The 21,334-nt window shown below is 39.5% G+C and overlaps 1 protein-coding gene across 7 annotated transcripts in view; it reads right to left on the bottom strand.

Annotated features, from left to right (window-relative positions):
• Positions 1 to 21,334, bottom strand: part of LOC106555141 (uncharacterized) — a 52,762-nt gene that overhangs the window by 26,006 nt on the left and 5,422 nt on the right. For 3 of the 7 annotated variants that reach the window (XM_087718403.1, XM_087718401.1, XM_087718397.1), the window contains exons 3-11: positions 19,621 to 19,743; positions 18,868 to 18,990; positions 17,079 to 17,201; positions 15,950 to 16,032; positions 14,138 to 14,263; positions 13,291 to 13,336; positions 9,827 to 9,960; positions 6,000 to 6,128; positions 2,302 to 2,416 (exon numbers count right to left, since the gene is read on the bottom strand). In XM_087718403.1, coding sequence (XP_087574529.1) covers positions 2,302 to 2,416; positions 6,000 to 6,128; positions 9,827 to 9,960; positions 13,291 to 13,336; positions 14,138 to 14,263; positions 15,950 to 16,032; positions 17,079 to 17,201; positions 18,868 to 18,990; positions 19,621 to 19,743 — 1,002 coding nt within the window. The remainder of the gene's footprint in view (positions 1 to 2,301; positions 2,417 to 5,999; positions 6,129 to 9,826; positions 9,961 to 13,290; positions 13,337 to 14,137; positions 14,264 to 15,949; positions 16,033 to 17,078; positions 17,202 to 18,867; positions 18,991 to 19,620; positions 19,744 to 21,334) is intronic. The other 4 variants (XM_087718400.1, XM_087718399.1, XM_087718398.1 and 1 more) reach the window with 4 other exon arrangements.

Raw genomic sequence — 21,334 nt, forward strand, 5'->3', positions numbered from 1 at the left:
CCAAGGGGTGGGGAATGGGCTTTTCTATATATCCATCGTTTTCGTGCCTAAATAATCAGACTTCGCTACACTATGCCTTTAATCATTTATCATTAGTAAAAGTACACTTGATCTCTACACATGGAATCTCATGGTCTTCTTTCCTGATTATTTAATGGAGAGGTCCTGACAGAAACTGTACTTAGGAGCAGGAACTTAGGAACAGGAACTTAGGAACGTTGTTCCATGTCTCACATTCTAGAGTGATAAACAATAGGCCTTGAACTCCTCTGCAGCATCCATTAATGTACTTGAGAAAGGCTATCACACTTCTCTCAGGCATCTCTTCACAAAAGGGGCCACACCCAGTTGTCTCGTAAGACTTACTTTATTGCCCTTCCAGTTCCAATTTCTGTAACCTCTCTCTCAAAATGTGGAATCAACCCCAGTAATTAACGTGGCATCTGACTAATTCAAAATTTGGTAGAATATGTCCTATGATTTGACAGAGGAATTACTTGATGGAATTTGCCCATGGTGAAATAGCTCATCTCCAAGGATGCTAACTTGACTTTAGATAATACTGATTTGAGCAACCGCTGGATCTTACAGATAGCTCTTGTATAATGACCATTCCTTCATGACTTTTTGATGTTATGACACTGCTGAATAAGTGGTATTTGTGACTGGTCCTCAAAGTTCCAGCCATCCCAACACCTTTGTGGTTATGTGATCACAATCTGGACGCTTGGCTTCCACTTATAATGATCACATGGGCACCATTTGCAACCTTTCCTACCCTTCTCATAAGCAAAGTCAATAGGGAAGTCAGCAGGGAAAGTTGCAAGTTGCTCTGCAATTACACCTTCTTGTGAGCGACCTGGAATAACTTCACAATCAGTGATCTTGCAGGAAGCAATGGGAAGTGCCGAGATTTACTACTGGTTCATTTGTGCTCGCAACACTTCTGCACATGCTCAGAAGTGTCTGGAACGGTGGGCGGAGCTTCCCGCTGCTGCCACTACTGGTTCGGCCAAACCGGCCGCAACCCACCTTTGTAGTCATTGACTTACAACCACAATTCAGCCCAAAATTTCTTTTAAGTCAGATATTTGTTAAGTGAGTTTTACCCCATTTTATGACCTTTCTTGCCTCAGTTGTTAAGTGAATCACTGCAATTGATAAGTTAGTAACCCGGTTGTTAAGTGAATCTGGCTTCTCCATTGACTCTGCTTGTCAGAAGGTCACAAATGGGGATTACATGATCCTGTGACACAGCAATGGTCATAAATATCAACCAGCTGCCAAGCATCTGACTTTTGATCACATGATCATGGAGAGGCTGCAAAGGTCGTAACTGTGAAAAATGGTCATAAGTCACTTTTTCAGTGCCATTGTAACTTTGAATGGTCACTAAATGAACTGCTGTAAGCCAAGGATAAAACACTGAGAAAAGATACTCAGAAAAAAAAGTATCCCCAAAAGAATATTATGGTTTTCCTTTTAAATCCAGGAAGCACTTTAGAAATATTTGGTAATTTAAATATTTTGTTAGTGATTGAAATCTGAGTTTGTTGAGATTAGAATTGATGCCTTCTGTATATAGAGATGAAAATCTATTTAAATTATGTTTTCTTTATTTATTAATTTCTTCAAGTTATTGCTGATTCCTGGCAATTGCCTGGAATAATCCCTGCAGTTTTCTTGGCAAGATTTCAGAAGTGGTTAGCTGTTGCCTCCTTCCTGGTGCTGAGTGTGTGTGTATCAAGGTCACCCAGTTGGCTTTGTGCCCGAGGTGGGGAGTAGATCTTACAGTCTGCCAGTTTTTATCCTGGTGCCTTAATCACTATACCAAGATAGCTCCCCTATTTAAATATGTTTCTATTTTATTTAATTCAATAAAGGTTGTCTTATCCTACATCTTATCTTATTTATATTTCTACCCCAAGTATTTGGCTTCTCACAGGTTTCCAATAAAACAGATTGTCATCTGCATGGATCTTATTTTCTTTTGACTTCTGAAATAAGCACTTGGCCTTATTTTCGGGGAGGTCTTATTATTTTTGAGGTGCAGGAGATGGCGAGCATGGTCACCTCATGGCTGCTGCTGTGTTACAATATTTTTATGGAGGGCTTATTTTTTGGGGAGGGCTTATTTTGGCACATGCGCTCAAAAAGCCATATTGAGTTTATTATTCAGGGAGGTCTTATTTTCAGGGAAACAGGATATATACAGGAGATCAAAACTTACATCAATATCAATGTTCAATGCCAGAAAAAAAGGCTTACACATCTATGCAGCAGAATTAAAGCCCCCCTTACCATGCTTCACCAATTCAGCAAGACAAGATATCATGTAGAAAAGGGAATCTTCTAGTAAGTGGGCACTGTGGAGAGCCTGAAGAAGGCCTTCGATGCATGGGCTTTCTACGATTTTCTGTAAATCACACAGAAAGGGTACTGTTTCAGTCTGGCAAACTCTTTCAAGCTATAAAAATTAGCATCATGAATAAAAAAATAAACATGGCAGTTTTATGGCATATATCAAATTCATTCGAAAATCAAATTTACTTCTGCCCCAGTCAACACTGAATTAATTTCAGAGTCAGGTAGAAGGATGCAGGATGGGGAATAGATAATATCATACAAGAGATCCTTAGGTATGCAGTAACTAATTGTGATTGCATTGATTTCTTTCTTAAAACATTTGTGGCATAAATTGCCTCCAAATTCTATTATTAGTTCTAAATACGAGAAGAGATCTCCAATGCTTTTAGGCCCATCTTACATTTGGTACTCATGAACTCCAGAAAGCAGATTTGAGGAAACCTACAACATTTTATAAAAATAGGTGGAGAGATTAACATAAGGAAGCATGCAGGCAGGTACACTGTTTGCTAATGTAAACTCTCTTTCCTTCTATATATGTTGTTTAAATAAGAACTATTACATTGCAAAATGTATTTAGTACTCTGATACTCCGTCATTTTTCATTGTAAAACAAAACCATTTTTTTAAGCATCATAAGGATTTTCAAACAGTTTCCCAAATTTGATCAGCTTTAACAAGTCTCTACACAATGGGCTCCTCGGGAAATTTAGCATCTGCAAAATCCATTGCTATAGATTTTCCAGTGGTTGCTATAATGTCCATTACAGAAATCCATTCCACAGTGATAGCAGTAGCCAAATTTGAGATCAATATGGGGTGACCGTAATACAGTTCACAGTACACTGTAATTACCGTATATTCTGAGTATAAGACGCACCTAGCTTTTGGGGAGGAAAACAAAAGAAAAATATCTGCCTCTGCCGCTCAGCAATTTCCTTCCTTGCAACTAACAGCAAATAGTACAGATAATATACACTGTTTGTAGTGTTACATTTCAGACAATACTTGTACAGATACTGTTAAAATTGATGTGGCTTTCTGGAAGTATACATTATTCTCTGCTATTTAAAAGAAGATACAATAGCAGTGGGACTCTTCAGATCAAGCATTTATTTTAAAAAGCTTCTTCATTTTGTTAAGCTGTCTAGAACAATAATAAAGCAATCTTTAAAAAATAAGTCTAATAATTTGAATATTATATAGGTATTTATAATTATTGACTTACCTCCTTTCAGCAAACAGCCTGATTAGCACAAGAAAAAAATAACTGCCTCTGCTTCCCAGTTTGCCTGGTGGAGCAAACAGCAAGTTTCACTTTCAATTTTTCCCAATCATCAGCTGTTTCAGGCTGCAGGGATTGCTATAAGAGCCAAGGTGGCGCAGTGGTTAAATGCAGCACTGCAGGCTACTGCTAGATCAGCAGGTCAGCGGTTCAAATCTCACCGGCTCAGGGTTGACTCAGCCTTCCATCCTTCCGAGGTGGGTAAAATGAGGACCCAGATTGTTGGGGGCAATATGCTGACTCTCTGTAAACCGCTTAGAGAGGCCTGAAAGGCCTATGAAGCGGTATATAAGTCTACTGCTATTGCTATTGCTATTGCTATTGCTATAGCCTATTGCAGCCTCCACAAGCCCCCGTTTGCTGCAAGAAGATAAATTGCTGGGAGCAGAGGCCAAAGGGTTGGGGCCGGTGGGTGGGTGGGGCTACATTCAGTGTATAAGACACACCCAAATTTTCACCCTCTTTTAGGAGGGAAAAAGGTGCATATTATACTCCGAAAAATACAGTAGTTCATTCAAACTACAGCAACAAGAAAAAGAAATAAGCACATTGTCCTTTTAATCTGAATTCTAAATTGACTTCTAGTATCTTTCTACGTGCATTTCAAAGTGATGGCTGTGGCATAATGTTCTTAAGGGTACTAGGGCCAATATATGGTGTGGGGGATGGACTATATTTCCTGTATAAATCAATTCTATTAAATGAATGTTAGAGGACCAGATATGGAAACTAGAGGTAAACCTTTTATCAATATCATGCCTTTGGAAAGCAATGTCCAGAGATAGCTACAGAGCATTGAACCTATAATTTTTTAGGCATTGTGTAAATGATTCCAGACACTTTATATGATATGAAATCTGGGCTTGTGTATTTATGTTAGCTGCTTCTCTCCTCTCTTCATGTGCTTCTTTTGTAAACACTCTAGAGACTACACTCACAAATTATATGACCATCATCATTGTGGAAGGAAAGTTGCATTACATCTGGACGATGCAAACTCTTCCTTTCCATGCAGGTCTATGGGAAAATGTGACTCTATGTGTGTCAAATTCTTTCCTCTCGGATTTATTCACAATTTTTCTAGAAGCATTTCCAACTACTGTTAAGAGATGGCATGTGAGCTAGCCTAAAAACTGCAGCTGTGTCAGAAGGAAGGAAGGAAGGAAGGAAGGAAGGAAGGAAGGAAGGAAGGAAGGAAGGAAGGAAGGAAGGAAGGAAGTCTATGGGAGAGAAAACAACATGGGACAATGAAGAAGGGTAGTTGAAGCGCTGAGGAACCCAGAGGAAAGGGGAAAGAATTATGCAACAAAGACAATGTGTAAAGATGCAACAATGTAAAGTGCTAGTATTCCAAAATAGAATACAAATGAGAAAGGCAATCTGAATAGCAATAAATAAGTTAATAAGAATAAATCTGGTTTAAAATATCTGTAGGAAATAGCTTTAGGATTTTATGATAGTGAGGATAGTGAAACTGAAGTTCTACATGTAGTTATTGACTTACAACAGTTCATTTAGAGACCATTTAAAGTTACAACGGCACTGAAAAAAGTGACCACTTTTAACACTTATGACCATTGCAGCATTCCCATGGTCATGTGATTTACATTTGGATGCTTGACAACTAGTTCATATTTATGACGGTTGCAGTGTCCCGGGGTCATGTGATCCCCTTTGTCAACTTTCTGACAAGCAAGATCAATGAGAAAGCCAGATTCACTTAACAACCATGTTACTAACAACTGCAAGGATTCACTTAACAAATGTGGCAAGAAAAGTCATAAAATGGGGCAAAATGCACTTAACAAATTGTTCACTTAGCAACATAAATTTTGGCCTCAATTGTGGTTGTAAGTAAGTCGAGGACTACCTGTAGTGCTACTGCTTTATTGAGCAATAAATAAAGTTTTTGAAGGTAAAATAAATTCCTAGTTTCCTGCTTGCTGTCTGTACTAAAGAAGACAAACCTGTGATAATAACATGCTTGAACAAAAAGGATTTGTTTCTCTCTCCCTCTCCCCCTCTCCCCCCCTCTCTCTGTATGAGTATTCATATTTGAATGTGTAGGGTAGAGAACAGTGTATAAAATGGTCATAATATTTCCTTACAGTGGAACATGAGTGTCTTTTAAAGTCAAGAACTGACTCTTAAAAATAACATCTTGAAAATGTTCAATTAAAAAAAACCCAGTGTAAATGCATAAAAACATATCAATTCCCTGTATGCTACCGAAAATATCTGCTGAGAATTCAGCATACACTTAATATTTTCATATAATAATATGACTCAGTTGGCTGAATTGTGAATTGAATATTTGGATCAATATGCAAAACTACTTGAGACTTGCCTGTATGTTTTTAGAAAGGCTGAGATTTTTGATGAGGCAAGCCAAATGGCCAACAATTACTGGGTCTGTTCTCCTGGTAACCAACAGTTCCCCCAAAGTTTGCAGCATCTCATCAGACATCAGGGCATCCTGCAAAGATCAAAGCAGCACTTAAAATACAGTAAGAACACTTTGTCAATAATCTGCACAGGATAAACCCAAATGTACAAAATTGATATAAATACAGCTGCAGGTGCCAAGTAATGTTGCACCAAAGAGCTAAGGTTGCCCAATATCATCACAGGCAGGGAGGGGGGCAGAACATCTCCACGCAATAATACCCAGTTTGGGGCAAGGGGGGGGGCGGAAACTGCCATTATTAAATTGTTAACAATTTAAAAAGCCAGTGAATGGTGCTATCCTTACAGGTAGTTAAATCAATAAACAGCAATATAAATACTTCCACTGAATACCATTCATTCAAGGTTTTCTCCACTCATGGATAGCTTTTTCCACTACTAGTAGTCCTCGATTTATGACCACAATTGAGCCCAACATTTCTGTTAAGTGAGACATTTCTTAAGTGAGTTTTACCCCATTTTATTACCTTTCTTCCAACGGTTGTTACGTGAATCACTGCAGTTGTTAAGTTAGTAACCCAGTTGTTAAGTGAGTCTGGCTCGCCCCGTTGACTTTGCTTGTCAGAAGATCGCCAAAAGGGATCACATGACCCTGTGACATTGCAACTGTCGTAAATCTGAGTCAGTTGCTAAATGTCTAAATGTTGATCATGTGACCATGGGAATATTGCAATAGTTGTTGGTTGTAAGACACATTTCAGTGCCATTGTAACTCTGAATGGTCACTAAATGAGCTGTTGTAAGTCGAGGACTAACTGTGCAGTAGTAATGACTAAAACTGATCATGAATCCAACAAAAAGGAGTTCTGCCATTAATTTATTTGTCAATTTGAAAAAAAAACTCAGGCGGAAACAGGGGTGGGTTCCTCCCGGTTCGCATGAACCGGATCGTCGGTGAACCCGGAAGTAATTAACTTCTGGAATGCCGGTACCACTCCTGGCCCCTGTCGCTGGGTGCCTGCAGGGTTTTTCTTTTTAAAAAACGCCTCTCCGGATGATCTTGAAAACCTGCAAGGTTGCTTTGGAAGGGGACAGATGGGTAGCATTTCCCCCTGCCCCCCTCCCTGGGTGCCTGCAGCCAAGGAGCCTGCAGCCTTAAAGCAAGCCTTTGCACAGTAAAGAAAATATCATGAACGAGATAAGTTCTTAATTGCCTTTACTGTGCAAGTTGCGGAAGGCTCCGAGGCTGCAGACAACCAGAAATGGGGTGGGGGAATGCTGCCTGTCTTCCCCCTCCCAAAGCAACCTCGCAGGTTTTCAAGATCGTCTGCAGAGGCATTTTAAAAAAGAAAATGGTCTTCTTGGGAGAGGGAATGGGCTGCACTCAGAGGAACCGGCGGGTTGTGCTCCTGGTTCTGGGGATTCCCCCCCCCCAAAAAAAAAGACCAGCTGCCCATCTGTCCAAATCTTGTGGCTTTTCAGGATTTTCTTTTTAAAAAACGCCTCTCCACATGATCTTGAAAACCTGCAAGGTTGCTTTGGAAGGGGACAGATGGGCAGCATTTCCCGCTGCCCCCCTCCCTGGGAGCCTGCAGCCTTAAAGCAAGCCTTTGCACAGTAAAGAAAATCTCACAAGCGAGAGAAGTTCTTAATTGCCTTTACTGTGCAAGTTGCGGAAGGTTCCGAGGCTGCAGGCAACCAGGGATGGGGTGGGGGAATGCTGCCTGTCTTCCCCCTCCCAAAGCAACCTCACAGGTTTTCAAGATCATCTGCAGAGGCGTTTTTAAAAAGAAAACAGTCTTCTTCGGAGGGGGAATGGGCTGCATTCAGAGGAACCTGCGCTTGGGGCGCCGTGAAACAACGCATCCCCGCCACCTCATTCTACTCAGCAAGTGGGGACATCCCGTCTGTGCCCGCTTCTGCTGCCACCACCTCCGCTCCCAAACGCAACTGTCAGCTGCGAGCAGGTGCCTGAAGCTGCTGCTTGCAGTCATTTATGGCTGCAGATAGATTGTGCCTGTAGCGGGAAGCTCTTCGCCCTGTGAGAGCTCCTCTCCAGCACTCCTAGTTTGGTAACATCATCAGTGCTAGAAGGGAGTGGGGTTGTGGGGGAAGGAGGAGAAAGTTAGGACAAAAAAGAAAAAGATAAGGAGGGAGAGGACTGTGGGGTCCTTTGGTGTTCTCTGAACATAGTAGTTTTTAATTATTTTAGGGAATTTTTATTTATTTATTGTTTATAGAATGTTTATTACAAGAAATGTTATTCCTTTTTGCAAATGTTTTATTTGTGATGCAATATGTTGCTTTTAAGTGTTCAGACCAGGTTTATGTGTCTCAAAGTGGCTGCTTTTCTATGGGCAGGCCAGGTTTGTTGCAAGGCAGTGTGTTTCACCCTCCTTGTTTAGGTAATTCTGAGGTGGTTGATGGTTCTGTGAGCGCCTGTCCTTTATAATTTTCCACATAGCCTTGATGGTTTTTATTCCAGTGACTTTGTCTTTCCTGTCCTTAGGCTTAGGAAAAAAAACTGGTTTCATTGGCAGTTTTTTTTGGGGGGGGGGATTCTTATTTTTTTGGTGTTTTCCTAGCACTGTCATAGTTTGTGTGTGTGGGGGGGGTGGGGTGGGGGTGTGTGTAATGTCCCACAGTTATCTACGCATTAATAATGATCTAGTAATATTAATAATATCTAGTAATTAGTAATATCTAGTAATAACATCGTCTTGGCCACTCCCACCAGGTCACATGGGTGGCAGGCCACTCCCATCCGGGCACATGGGTGGCAAGCCACTCCCATCCGGTCACATGGGCAGCAAGCCACTCCCACAAAGGAAGCCACGCCCACAGAGTAGGTTCGAACAATTTTTGAAACCCACCCCTGGGCGGAAACTGGGAGACATAAAGGATCTAAATAAGAGCAGCAGGAAGGATAGAGCTATTAACCTACAAACATAGGTACATTTTTAATAAGAAATATTCTTTATTTGCAAGGAAACTGATAGGCAAGTAAAGTTAAAGAAGGTACCCTACCAATCTAAAGATAAAATATAGTGCGGAACCAAGTATCGTATTTTTCAGAGTATAAGTCACACCAAGATTTTGAAGAGGCAAATTTTAAAAAAAAGTTTTGCACTCTGCAGACCTCCCAAAAATGGTCCGTTTTTTGCAAAAATAGGCCCATTTTTTGTCAAAAAAGGGGCATCCATAGTCCTTAGGAGGCTTATACTCCTGGGGGCTGGAGACAAAATTGAGCAAAAAATGGCCTGTTTTTCGCTCATTTCTGCCCACCCAGGACCACTCTGAAAGCCTCCTAAAGGCTATGCACGGCCATTTTGGTTAAGGGGGCGGGGTTTCGGGAGGCAAAAAATGCTGCATTCAGTGTATAAGATGCACCCAGATTTTCAGCCTCTTTTTTGAGGTAAAAAGGTGCATCTTATACTCCGAAAATATGGTAAACCATGCTGAATATCTGAGTAATAAGGAAAATAGAAGAAAAAGGTTCCATCTCAGTTAGGGAGACTGAATTATAGTAGAAAAATACAGAAAGGTTATGAATAAAAACCCATTTAACTGGACACTCTCCCATCTCCCCAATAAAATTCTATGAATTACAATATCAAAAGGACTAATATATATCTGAATAACATAAATTGTGAACACTTCCTGCCATATAGCTATAGGAAGCATGCCTGTTGGAATATTTGTCCTATCACAAAATGCTTTTCATCTCATAAGCGATCCAAAGGCCAATGGTATTAAGAAAATATGTACCTGGTTGCCTGAGTGTTGGGATAATATCTGGAGGAGAATGACTGAATTCTGCTGAGTCTCTTTATTGCTAAATGTCAAGAGAGGAAGAAGACGGTACTGGATATGCATAGCAACAAGACTGGTCAGAACAAACTCTGCAACAGAAGAACACTATTTAAGGCTGTCTGTCAATCAACAAAAATTGTTCTGCAAAAAGGAATTTGAAGATAAAGCACATCATCAAGTTTAAAAGAGTCAAATTAGTTCATCTGTCTCCTAGAAACAGAGAATTCCATGTAACATCAGTACACTGGTTAGATCCTGAGCTCTGTTTCATGAAAAATCAACAGAAAGACAAACCAAATTTGATATAAAAAAGCTAGCCTCTGATCAAAATAATTAAACCATGTTGGCCCTGATCTCACTAAAAGTTCAGGTAGTATTAATGTTAGCATCAGAAGAAAGCTTAAAGCAGTCATGCCCATAGATAGAAAGCTCATTCAAAGCCAAGGAGACACGTGACAAATTATTATCCAGACTGAGTAACATCTTCGAGGGTATAATAGTCAGAATAACCACATTTACAACCAAATACTGTAGGCATATGACTTTTGTAAATTAAAGTCCATTCCATAAATAATGAAAGCTTAAAATGTGCATTTACTGTAAAATGTTTAATGTATATGCTTGCAAACAGGTAGTCCTTGACTTATGAATATAATTGAGCCCAAAATTTCTCTTGCTAAATGAAGCAGTTGTTAAGTGAGTTTTGCCCATTTTATGACCTATCTTGCCACAGTTGCTAAGCAAATCACTGCAGTCATTAAGTTAGTAACACAGTTGTTAAGTGAATCTGGCTTCCCCCTTGACTTTGTTGGTCAGGAAGCCACAAGAGGGGATTACATGACCCCAGGACACTGCAAGCGTCATAAATATGAGTCAGTTGCCAAGCATCTGAATTATGATCATGTGACCATGAGGTTGCTGCAAGGGTTGTAAGTGTGAAAAACTGTCATAAATCACTTTTATCAGCGCTGCCATATCTCAGAAAGGTCACTAAACAAACTGCCGTAAAGGACTATATTCTTCTTTCAGCTACAGTAATCAGAAAGGCAATATCTGGATCTGGTTAATAATGTTGAGGAAAAATATTAGCATGCATCAAAGGTGTATGGGAGTGGGAAAGAGGAGGTATGATGGGGGCTCAGTGCTTTCAGTAGTGTGGCCCCAATTACACTGGCATATGTGACCCTCCTACCAGTGGTGGGTTCCTAATGGTTTGGACCGATTCGGCTGAACCAGTAGTGGTTTGGTGGCCTGGGTCACTGGATCCGGCAGCGATCCAGGCCTGCTACGCCTCCCCCAAACTGCTTCTCCGGGCGGTGCTATCTTGTTTTTCGTTTCTCCGCATGCGCAGAACAAATTTTATTGTACTGAGCATGCACAGTACCCACGAGTGAACCAGCAGTAGTGCCTGCCGGAACCTACCCCTGCCCTCTACCTCATGTGTTTGCTAACCACCAATTCAATCCAGCACTGAAATAGGTTCTCCACCTCTGTGCTAAGTTCACTATGTATGTCAAATCTAAATAAGAACCTGGGGAGTGAAGTTTTGCAGAAAATTGTTTGCGGTACAAGCACAAAAGTAACACTTTAGGTCTTAAATTGGACTGGTGGTTACCTGAATTTGTACCAAGATGGGAATTTGGACTTGATTTTATGTACAGACTTTAACAGAGTGAATTATACTAATAAACGTGTCAATTATAGAATCCACTTAGAGATCACTGCTTCATCGATGAAACGAATGGCTCAATTCTCCTGCAAAACTTATCTGTGTGTTTGTGTGCATTTCTCCCACAAATTAAAATCTTTGTAAAAGAGTAATGCTGCCCCTTGTTTGCAATATAAAGCCATTTATTCTTAAATTTTATAATTAAGTACCCTGTAAATCCATTACGCTATCCAATGTAGAAAGTAAAAAAAAAAAAACCTCTGAAAATTAGAAAGATTAATAGAAAGTTGAAGCAAAGATTTATAAAGGACATTGCTAGCCAGGTGACAAGAATCCAAGAAAAGCTAAGAGAAATCTAACAGTAGTGCTTCTTTACTAGGACCAAAGTAAATAAAGGCAAGGGCCTTTCTTAAATATTTCATCCACCAGAAATCAAATGCAAGCTCCACTGAATCAGAGGAGATGGTGGTGTTATCATCAGATAAACATACTAAACAGAGGCAGTTCTGTGCTGGGGGTTAAGACACCAGCTTATGAACCAGGAGACCACGACTTCTAGTTCCACGTGAGGCACAAAGTCAGCTGTGTGACCTTGGGCCAGTTCCTTTCTCTCAGTTCCAGGAAGATGACAGTGGCAAACTACTTCTGAAATCTTGCCAAGAAAACTGCAGGGATTTGTCCAGACGGTTGCCAGGAGTCAAGACCGACTTGAAGGCACCAAACAAAGAAACCTATTCTGCTTTTTCCCATGTGTATGCTGTGCTGATCAGAGAAGAGATGCTTTGTTCACATTTCCATTCGTTACAAGACATCTCTTCTAAAAGATTTAGAGAGCTGTGATTACAGAAAAAAATCATTTTTTTCTCAAATTTCTGTCAATGTTATATATTTTTGATGGGGCCGCTGCTTTTTTCTTCACCACAGGAGCAGACAGGCCGACTCTTATTTTTTTTTGGCTCAAGAATTATCTAATAGTGCACGTGGCTAACTGCTTGTTAGAAAAAGTAGCATTGAAACTAATTTTTGTTTAGTTTAGATGCATATAATTGGGGGAGTTTAGGATGATAAAAGAGTGTGACTTGGCAGCTGTAATCTGTATTAATGACCTTGAATACTCTAGCTAGAACAATTTGGATTTAAACACACACAGAGGAATAATTACATTATAAGAACATAATAACATAGACTAGTTGCAAGGTCAGGGACAGTTTATCACCAAACATTTCTTGTCAGCTTCTTCTAATTATTAGTATGAAACTCTAGTCTGATAAAGCATTTTTCCAATTCATCAGTGCTAGAAATGAATGTCATGTACCAAGCCAATCTTACAATTTTGTTATTATAACATTATATTATACATTTAATATTAAATAGTATAATACTGGGTTGATATTTTTTTAATGAATAGAGGACTTCCAAGAAAAATCACCCTAGATCATGTAGACGTCCTTATAGCTGGACTTAGAATAAGAGGACTGCTCTTCTCTAAACCTGCCTGACTGGTCTGGGACTTCATTACTGCAAGTTTTATTAAACCAGAAAAAGCTTCAACACAATAGGTGTGCCTGAAACCAAAATATAACATTCTTCCTACTTCACAGAGTAAAGAACAAGCTGAGGACATTCTTTCCAAAGGCTAGGCACAGTACAAAATAACATGGGGGGTGTGTGACATTTTTTGTTCTGTAAGACTGAGGTTGGTTGCCTGCTGGCAATTTTTCTTTTACTCCCATATTAGGTCTCTACTTACCATTTGTGGCTAAATTCCTGAGACAAAAACAAGCCTGGTTTGAAATCTAGTTGAAAGACACAAGCAAATCAGGAGGTGAGAAAAAGCACTCTTGCCTGCAAAAACAATCCAAATGACTGACAGGTTCACGTTCGTTTTATTTAAACACTTTCTTTATCACCAGGATATTTGGATGGAATATGCTTCAAATATGAGAAATGTGAGAGTAAAAAGATTCTCTGTCACAACATAACCCAGCTTTGATACTTTAAAACTATACCATCAGTGTTTTACATGTGTGTGAGAGTAGCTTTTGTGGATTGATTAAATTAATACTGTAGCTCATTGCAGTCCTTAAAAATTCTGAAATCTCCCCCACAAATCTTCCCAACACTTCCCAAAATACCAAATCATTTGTTTTACCAATGTCAGTCATAAAATCACTGTCCATGTCTTATGGCCTCCCAGGAAGGCTGCAAAGACAAAGTATAATCCCCAGACCAAAAAAGTTACTGCTAGCATTTGTATCAGAGGTGGTATTCAGCAGGTTCTGACCTGAGCGGAAATTTTGAGTAGTTCTGACCTGAGTGGAAATTTTGAGTAGTTCGGAGAACCGGTAAATACCACCTCTGATTGGCCGCCCCCCATCTATTCTTTGCCTCCCAAATCACAGCTGTTCAGGAGGGAATGGGGATTTTGCAGTATCCATCTCCTGCCACTCCCATCATGCCATTCCCACCAAGCCACGCCATGCTCACCGAGCCACACCCACAGAACCGGTAGTAAAAATATTTGAATCCCACCATTGAATTGTATCTATATACAAATAGATACAGCATCATCGTTATCCAACAATCCCAAGCTTTACCTTGTCCACACCTGAAGACAAGAGAGAAAGCAGAGTCTGCAGAAGAAACCTGTCACCAACGTGAAGCATAGCTTTGTGGTGCTGTGAATTTGTAGCCACATTGCTGAGAGCAGCACAACTGTAGTACTGTAAGGACAGAATGCAACTTTGGTATAGATGCAGTAAAGAGACAAGAGTTGGACTACAATGGGTCGGAGAAATAAAGATCATGTTGTCTGGTCTACCTCTGAATAATGTGTAGTAACTTAGTAACTTTTGATTCATCACAAAAGCAATGAAAAATATATAAGAAGTTTGAGATGGAGACACTTTATGGCTTAAAGTTCTAAAACTGTACTAAGAACCCATCACACACCTATCAAGGACCATACATGGTTCTAGTTAAGAGTTCAGGATCCTATCCAAAGCTCTGGGATGTCAAATGAGAACTCTGTAAGCAGTGAATTCAAATGGAATTGCTCAGTTCTTGAGCAAACATATGACTGCAGTAGATGTGAAGATTCTAATACCAGAGTTTAGGCTTGAGAGAAAAGACCATATGTTATGCTAATATAATACTTAAAATCAATTTTCAATAGATTTTTATGGAATGCATGCCAAGTGGAGAAATATATTCTTTTGCCTCTTTGCAGATAACAGGAAAAAATACAGAAAAGCACAGTGAACTAAAAAAAGAAAATGGCTCCCAAAGCTTCAGCAATATCAGCTGGGGCCAATTCCATATGAAAGCTTCCTTCCTATGTTTCTGGTTGGGCACTGTAACATCTTTCTGAAAAATGAAAAGTGACTACAGTCCATTTAGATGGACCTGATCTTACATAAATTGTGGGTTAAGTGTGAAGATTAGCTGATAAACTGAAATTCACATATCTATTCTGTGAGGCTTAGAAGCGTGGAAATTATTGTCTGCTTCAATTACTTCTACTTTCCACCTGAAGACCAATGTTCTCCCAAATGGATTCCTGTTAATGTTAGTCTTAATCACAATACAGTAAATATATTTTTTTACTTGATTATGTATAAAAAGGAAGATTGTACAAAGAATGTTTGGGAGACCTTCCTCAGGCATTTTTTTACAACAATGCAGCAATGTTTGGAGGGGGTGGTGGAATACTTTCTACTCCCTTGTTACCTTACAGTTATAGGCACAGATTTGCAGTGGATGAGGGCAAAATGTTCAAACCCATTTTTCTATATGGTAAAAAAAAATTAAAGATTTAAAATATCTATTTTGCCCATAAAAAACACCCCCCCACCCTGCCCACAACCAGAAAATATTTTGAAAGGGAAGGAGGAGCACATCACTTTTTTCCCCAGCATATAATTCTCCCTTACCAATATTGATGGAAGGAAAATCAAATATTGGTTCAAAACTTAAAACTTAAGAAGAGCAATGGCCATCCGTGATTATGTCAGACAAAAAGCCAAGAACAAAAAGTAGTGCTAGAGTTGTTCCAAAGTACATTTTTTCAAACCTCTGAACAAAGGCAACAAAGCAAAGAAGACCACATTCGCTTCAGCTGCTGTGACGTCTCTCACAATTTCTTTCAAAATATGAACAACTGGCTCTCAGATCAAATAGTTCTTATCTTTCCCGTGGAAAACTTACTCATCCATAAAACTTTTTTTTAAATGTTGGTTACTATCTATAAGGTTTCAGACTGTCTTTTTTGTTGGGTCTTTCAACTCAGTTGCGAATTCAGGTTCTGTCTCAGGACAATTTTGAATTCAACAATGCATAATGGTTCTGGAATCATCAGACTAATGATGTTCAGTTTCAAGTTTTACTGAATGGATGGATACAAATGTTACCTGAACGTCTGTGTCAGGAGACTCTAATAAACTGGTGAGAATTGGGAGAGCACTTTGACGAACCAAAACCCTTTGAATCCATTCTGTAAAGGAACAGATTAACACTCAAATGGCAACTGTAATCAGTTACTTGGATCTTATCACTGCTACCTAAGTATATACCATACTTAAAAACTAAAGAAATTGTATTTTCGCAAAAACATACTTGCAAGAAAACCAGTTTATTTTATTGCTATTGTGTGCATGAACAATAAAATTGCTGGGTAATTACTTTGTTATCAAAGGCTGCAAATAGAATTAAAAGAATATGGCTATCTTATTCTGCATGACAACAAAATCTGGATTGCATATCCCAGAAAAATGTGTCCTGATGAGGTAGCATTTATATGAGATTTGGATTCATGTAGTAATTAAAAAGCAGCTGGAAATGATTGTACTATATATAATGCTATTTTTAAAAAAATGCAAAATGGCAATGCAATGTTATTAATTCAATACATCCACAAAACAATAGTGTGTTCATAAAAATCTCCCCCCGATCCCACAAACAGAATACAGCTTTAATAGTCAGCAACCAGCTTCACATATTCACTCTTTGCTGCATAGATTTTCTGCATTTCCTAAATTAAGTAGGCACTAGTGTTTAACTTAGGGATGTAGTGGCTCAGTGGCTAAGGCCCTGAGCTTGTCAATCAGAAAGGTCGGCAATTTAAATCCCTAGCACCACGTAATGGAGTGAGCTCCCGTTACTTGTCCCAGCTTCTGCCAACCTAGCAGTTTGAAAGCAAGTAAAAATGCAAGTAGAAAAATAGGGACCACCTTTGGTGGAAAGGTAACAGCGTTCTGTGTGCCTTCGGTATTTAGTCATGCCAGCCACATGACCACAGCGACACTTCAGATAGCTTTGAAACGGAGATGAGCACCGCTCCCTAGAGTCAGGAACAACTAGGACATAATATATGTACAAGGGGAACCTTTACCTTATGTTTAACTTAAACTCTAAAATTTCTCTAAAAATTATTGAAATACAAATGTTACCAAAAAGTCCTGAATGGAACCTATCTCTAATTCTCTTTTTCTAACTATTCTTCCATTTAGCAGTGAAAAAAAATCACAGCTGCCATGTTACCTGATCGTGTGAGGTTGAAAATAGCTTGAACGGCATTTTGTTGAACACCAATATTGTGCGATTTAGAAAGGGAGAGTAAGGGTATCGTTCCTCCGGCTGCTGCAATTGCATTCCGACAAGCCTCTGAAAGAAGCAGCAGAGAAAAAGACATATTAAGTGTTCTGACCTAGGCTTCCCAAGAGCATGCAGCAAACTCCTTGTCCCAACAAAAAACCCTTTTATTAATTTACTGTGAATTCTGCTCATTCACATCCAGTCTTTCAAGGGAGGATTTACAGTCACAGACCTTATCTGGCTTGGACAGCTGCCAGGCCGATATCTGCAAAAGGAGTCTCAGAGAGTCACGAAACAATTAAGGGAACTAATTGTCTCCTGCAAACTCGGTTCCCCTTTCACTCTTCTTTTATTTCCTCTGGGAGAGCCATTTATCATCCACCTGTGGCCTTACTCCCAAGTCGACCCCTGTTCCCTTCATCTGGCAATTCTGCGCATGTGCACACTGTGAACAGGCTCCAGCTGTTTATCTGCCTCACTGATGTCTGACTCTGAAGATAGCTGATAACTGGCATATGTACTCTGGCCTCCTCTCTGCCTCCGATACAGGGCCTTCATCAAAGCCTTCCCCAGACTCCAGGACTGGCCCATTTTCCTCCCAAACCTTGTCACTGTCCGAATCTGCTGCCAGTTCTGCTGACTACTGGCAGGCCACAACATTAAGGGAGGCTTGGCTGTGTTGAGCTTGGAAGCAATCATTCAAGATTAGAGACTTAACATTGGGCCTAATCTTCAACTCTCAAGCTATGGTTTTGTGTGCTATGAATATAGTTGTAAGCCTGCAATGAGAACTATTGCTACAAGTTGCCTTAGGATAATAACTGTCGAGACATTTTAATCAAGCAAAGCATATTAAATACTGTATGTATTCTGAAGTGCCACACTGGAGGAGAACAGTTGCAGAGCCCTCTGGAACAGGGTATGGCAACAGAATGAGCAAACAGCAAGGAGAAGACAGTTTGGCTGCCTGGTTGAAAGCTTCTTTCAAATACCAGTTAGCCGAAAATGAAATAAAAAGTTAGGCTAACTTGGGTTTGAGTACCCAAGCCTTGAAAGCGGAAAGATGTTTTGAGGCTGCCATCTTCTTTCTTTTGATACGCTGAAGACTCTAGCCATGTGACACAGTGACATTTCTTTGGGCAGTGATTATGTAGAACAGATTTTATAGCAACTGTTGTAATAAAATGGCTGGGAATTTATTGCAGTGCCTATCTGGGAGGCAGAAAGAATACTCCAGAGAATCTTGAGGGCCCATGGCTACCTCATCATAATGGCCACCTGTTGCCCACTTTTGAAACTCTCTATATATCTTGCTTTGCAGTCCAAGATAAATTAAAGATAAACGAAGCAAATAACATTCCTATCCATATAATACAAATGTACACATCTGCATAATTCAACAGCTCTTCAAACAAATGGGATGGGGGGTGTAAGTGTGGAAAAAGAAAAGTATTCATAGCTGTAATCAGTGCAGTATAATAATTATGGTGCTGAACTTGGGCTAGAGAGAGCTAATTTTGATCCTTCACTCATTCACCATACTGGGGGGCTTTGTGGCAGTCACTGTTTTCAGCCCATCTTCTCTTTTATAGAGTTGTTTTTGTAGGATAAAACTAGGGGAGATTCAAATGGATGTAAATTAGAGCTCAAAAAGTACAGGAAATTACTACAGGCAGTGGAATTGTTGCTGACCTTAACCATTACCATAAGCCTGACCTTTGGGAACCCTGCTCACCTGAGTCAGCCAGCATCATTAAGCAGGCACAGGAATTACCCTGGACTGTGATATCATCCGATTCAAGTAGCTCTAGGATTGGCTCAAGTAAATCCATTTCTATGACATGCTCCTTAGTTACTGCTTGTAAACAAAGATAGTAGTAAATAATCTTAAACATTATTATAGATTAAATGCTAAATATATTTAATAGTAAATAACCTTAAATACAAAGTTTAGTATTTAACTAATACTGAAGATAGCAAAAAGCTAGTGTAATTTTTACTCAGTATTAGAGAAATGTTCCATTTGACTAGGAAGTAAAATCCACTTTCAGAAATAAATCATTTCATTGGTGCAAGAATCTAACAAATTTATTATCAGCTACAGACTTCAGGTGCAAAATAATGGAGTGCCAAGGGCTATATGTGCACCTGTCAATCTTGAGTTTTATGGTCCCCAAATCGTAAGCAACTGTGATAGAAGTATAATTTTAATAGGACAAGGTAAATTATTCAACATGATTGGAAGTTTTACTATATTCATTTTAATGATATGTAAATGAAATGAAATAAAATCAATTTGTAAATATGTATACTTTAATCCAGTCCATAATCAGACTGGATTTTGCACTACTGAAGCATTTCCCTCTCCAAATGAATCTGCAGGGCAGTTCAAAAACCAACTTGTAGTTCTTTAGGGGCAGAGCTGAAAAGAACTCACATTCTAAGCATTCAAATTTCTCAGAAAGAGATTTCTTGGTTATCCACTCACCATTTCCTTCTAATAAAAAACCGAGCAGGGATAAGGATGAAATCTGCTGAACCTCCAAATCATTAGACTTCAACAAAGCATAATATGCTTCCAAATGCTCTTGGGACAGATGGATGTTTACTGCTAAAATGAGAAGAAATATTTGAACATTCAGAACACTGATCGTTTGTCTTGGAACTGTGGATGTTCAAGCACAAAAGCAGTCATAACTAGTCCGCTTTCAGAAGATGCCTTCCACCAACCTATCCTATGCAAACCCTCGGATTTATAAACAGTGCTGATAGCAATGCATTCTACCACACACCAGAACTTCATATACATAAAATTCTCATGTAGCAGCTTCTACAATTCGAAGGAAAGTGTTGGGTTGCAAATATTCTTACTACTGGTTCGCCGCACTCCTGCGCGCATATGGGGCCTCCCACCACCGCTACTACTGGTTCAGCTGAACCAGGCGAAATCGGGAGCAACCCACCACTGGCTCACAGTATATTGGATTATCATATCCTGTTTCCATAAGAGCAAGTTGCTAAAATCAAGATAGAAAATTCTTCTAGGATCCCTTGAGCTTCCATGCTAGTTGGCAAACTGGTTGTTGGAAGAAATCATTAGGACAGAGAACTGGCTGTTAAATTACTTGAATCCCACCACTTATCCAGTGTATAAATCGAAGAAACAATCAGCCAAAGTGTGTCCTCCATTAAACATCTGATTCTATGGTGAAAAGTATAGCACTCTCTGTCGTAACAGAATGAAGAGCAATGTGACTCCATCTTCATAGGCTGAGAATGCTTGTACGCACTTTTCAACTGTAATCTTAACTTCCACCTGAAAGTGAAAGACTTAATGTTGCCAAAAAGGCCCTCTCTGAAAGTTTAAGTCCTATTTAACTATATGTTTGCTACCCTAGTAAACAGCTGCTGATTAGCAACTGAACTTATTATGTCCCAAGATATAACATTCCGCAGTGATACATTTTGATCTCTCCAAATGAATCTTCAAGGCAGCTCAACAACCAATTTGTCGTTCCTTAAGAGCAGAGATGAGATGAACCCACAGTCAAGTTCGTGAAAGGAAGGTGGGATTTAATCTGAGAATTAAATTAAGTACATCTATAGAAAAATGATACAGTTAAATTGAATTAGTATATCAACTTTATACAGGAATGTTTTCCTCTCTTTATACACCAAACTTCCCAGAGTCCTATGAGCCAAGGGCTTCCCCTTGCTCAATACTTCTCAATATGCAAGCCAAAGAAAATACTTTAAGCATTTAGTTGATGGTTGTCTGCTAAAACAAAGCAAGGTTATGGCATACACTTGAAAGAAGACTGGGAAGCCTGTAATTGTGGAGTCTGTCTGGCAAGAACAAAGAATGCTTATTCACAGGGAATATGGACGTGCAAAGCTTGTGACAAGCTGATAAAAATAATAAAAAGTTAGACATCTTGCATAGCTCAGCTAGAAATTAGGAGTTTGGATGGCCTGGAGCAAATAGAATCTGTATTAGATAATTCCTAGAGCATTCATTAGCCAAGTCTTAGGAATAGGGACACCTAGAGTAAGGTGACCAGACATCCCGATTTCAGCGGGACAGTCATGCTTTATAACAATTTGTCCCATGTCCCAGGGCGTTTTTAAAAAGTCCCGATTTTTCGGGCGGGCAAGCTCTGATGCGGGCGAAAGAAAAGTTCTTTCCTTCGCCTGCATCCCAC

This window comes from Thamnophis sirtalis, unplaced genomic scaffold, assembly GCF_051295495.1.
Source record: "Thamnophis sirtalis isolate CommonGarterSnake01/CBP01778 unplaced genomic scaffold, rThaSir2_p1.2 scaffold_6, whole genome shotgun sequence".
Taxonomy (NCBI): domain Eukaryota; kingdom Metazoa; phylum Chordata; class Lepidosauria; order Squamata; family Natricidae; genus Thamnophis; species Thamnophis sirtalis.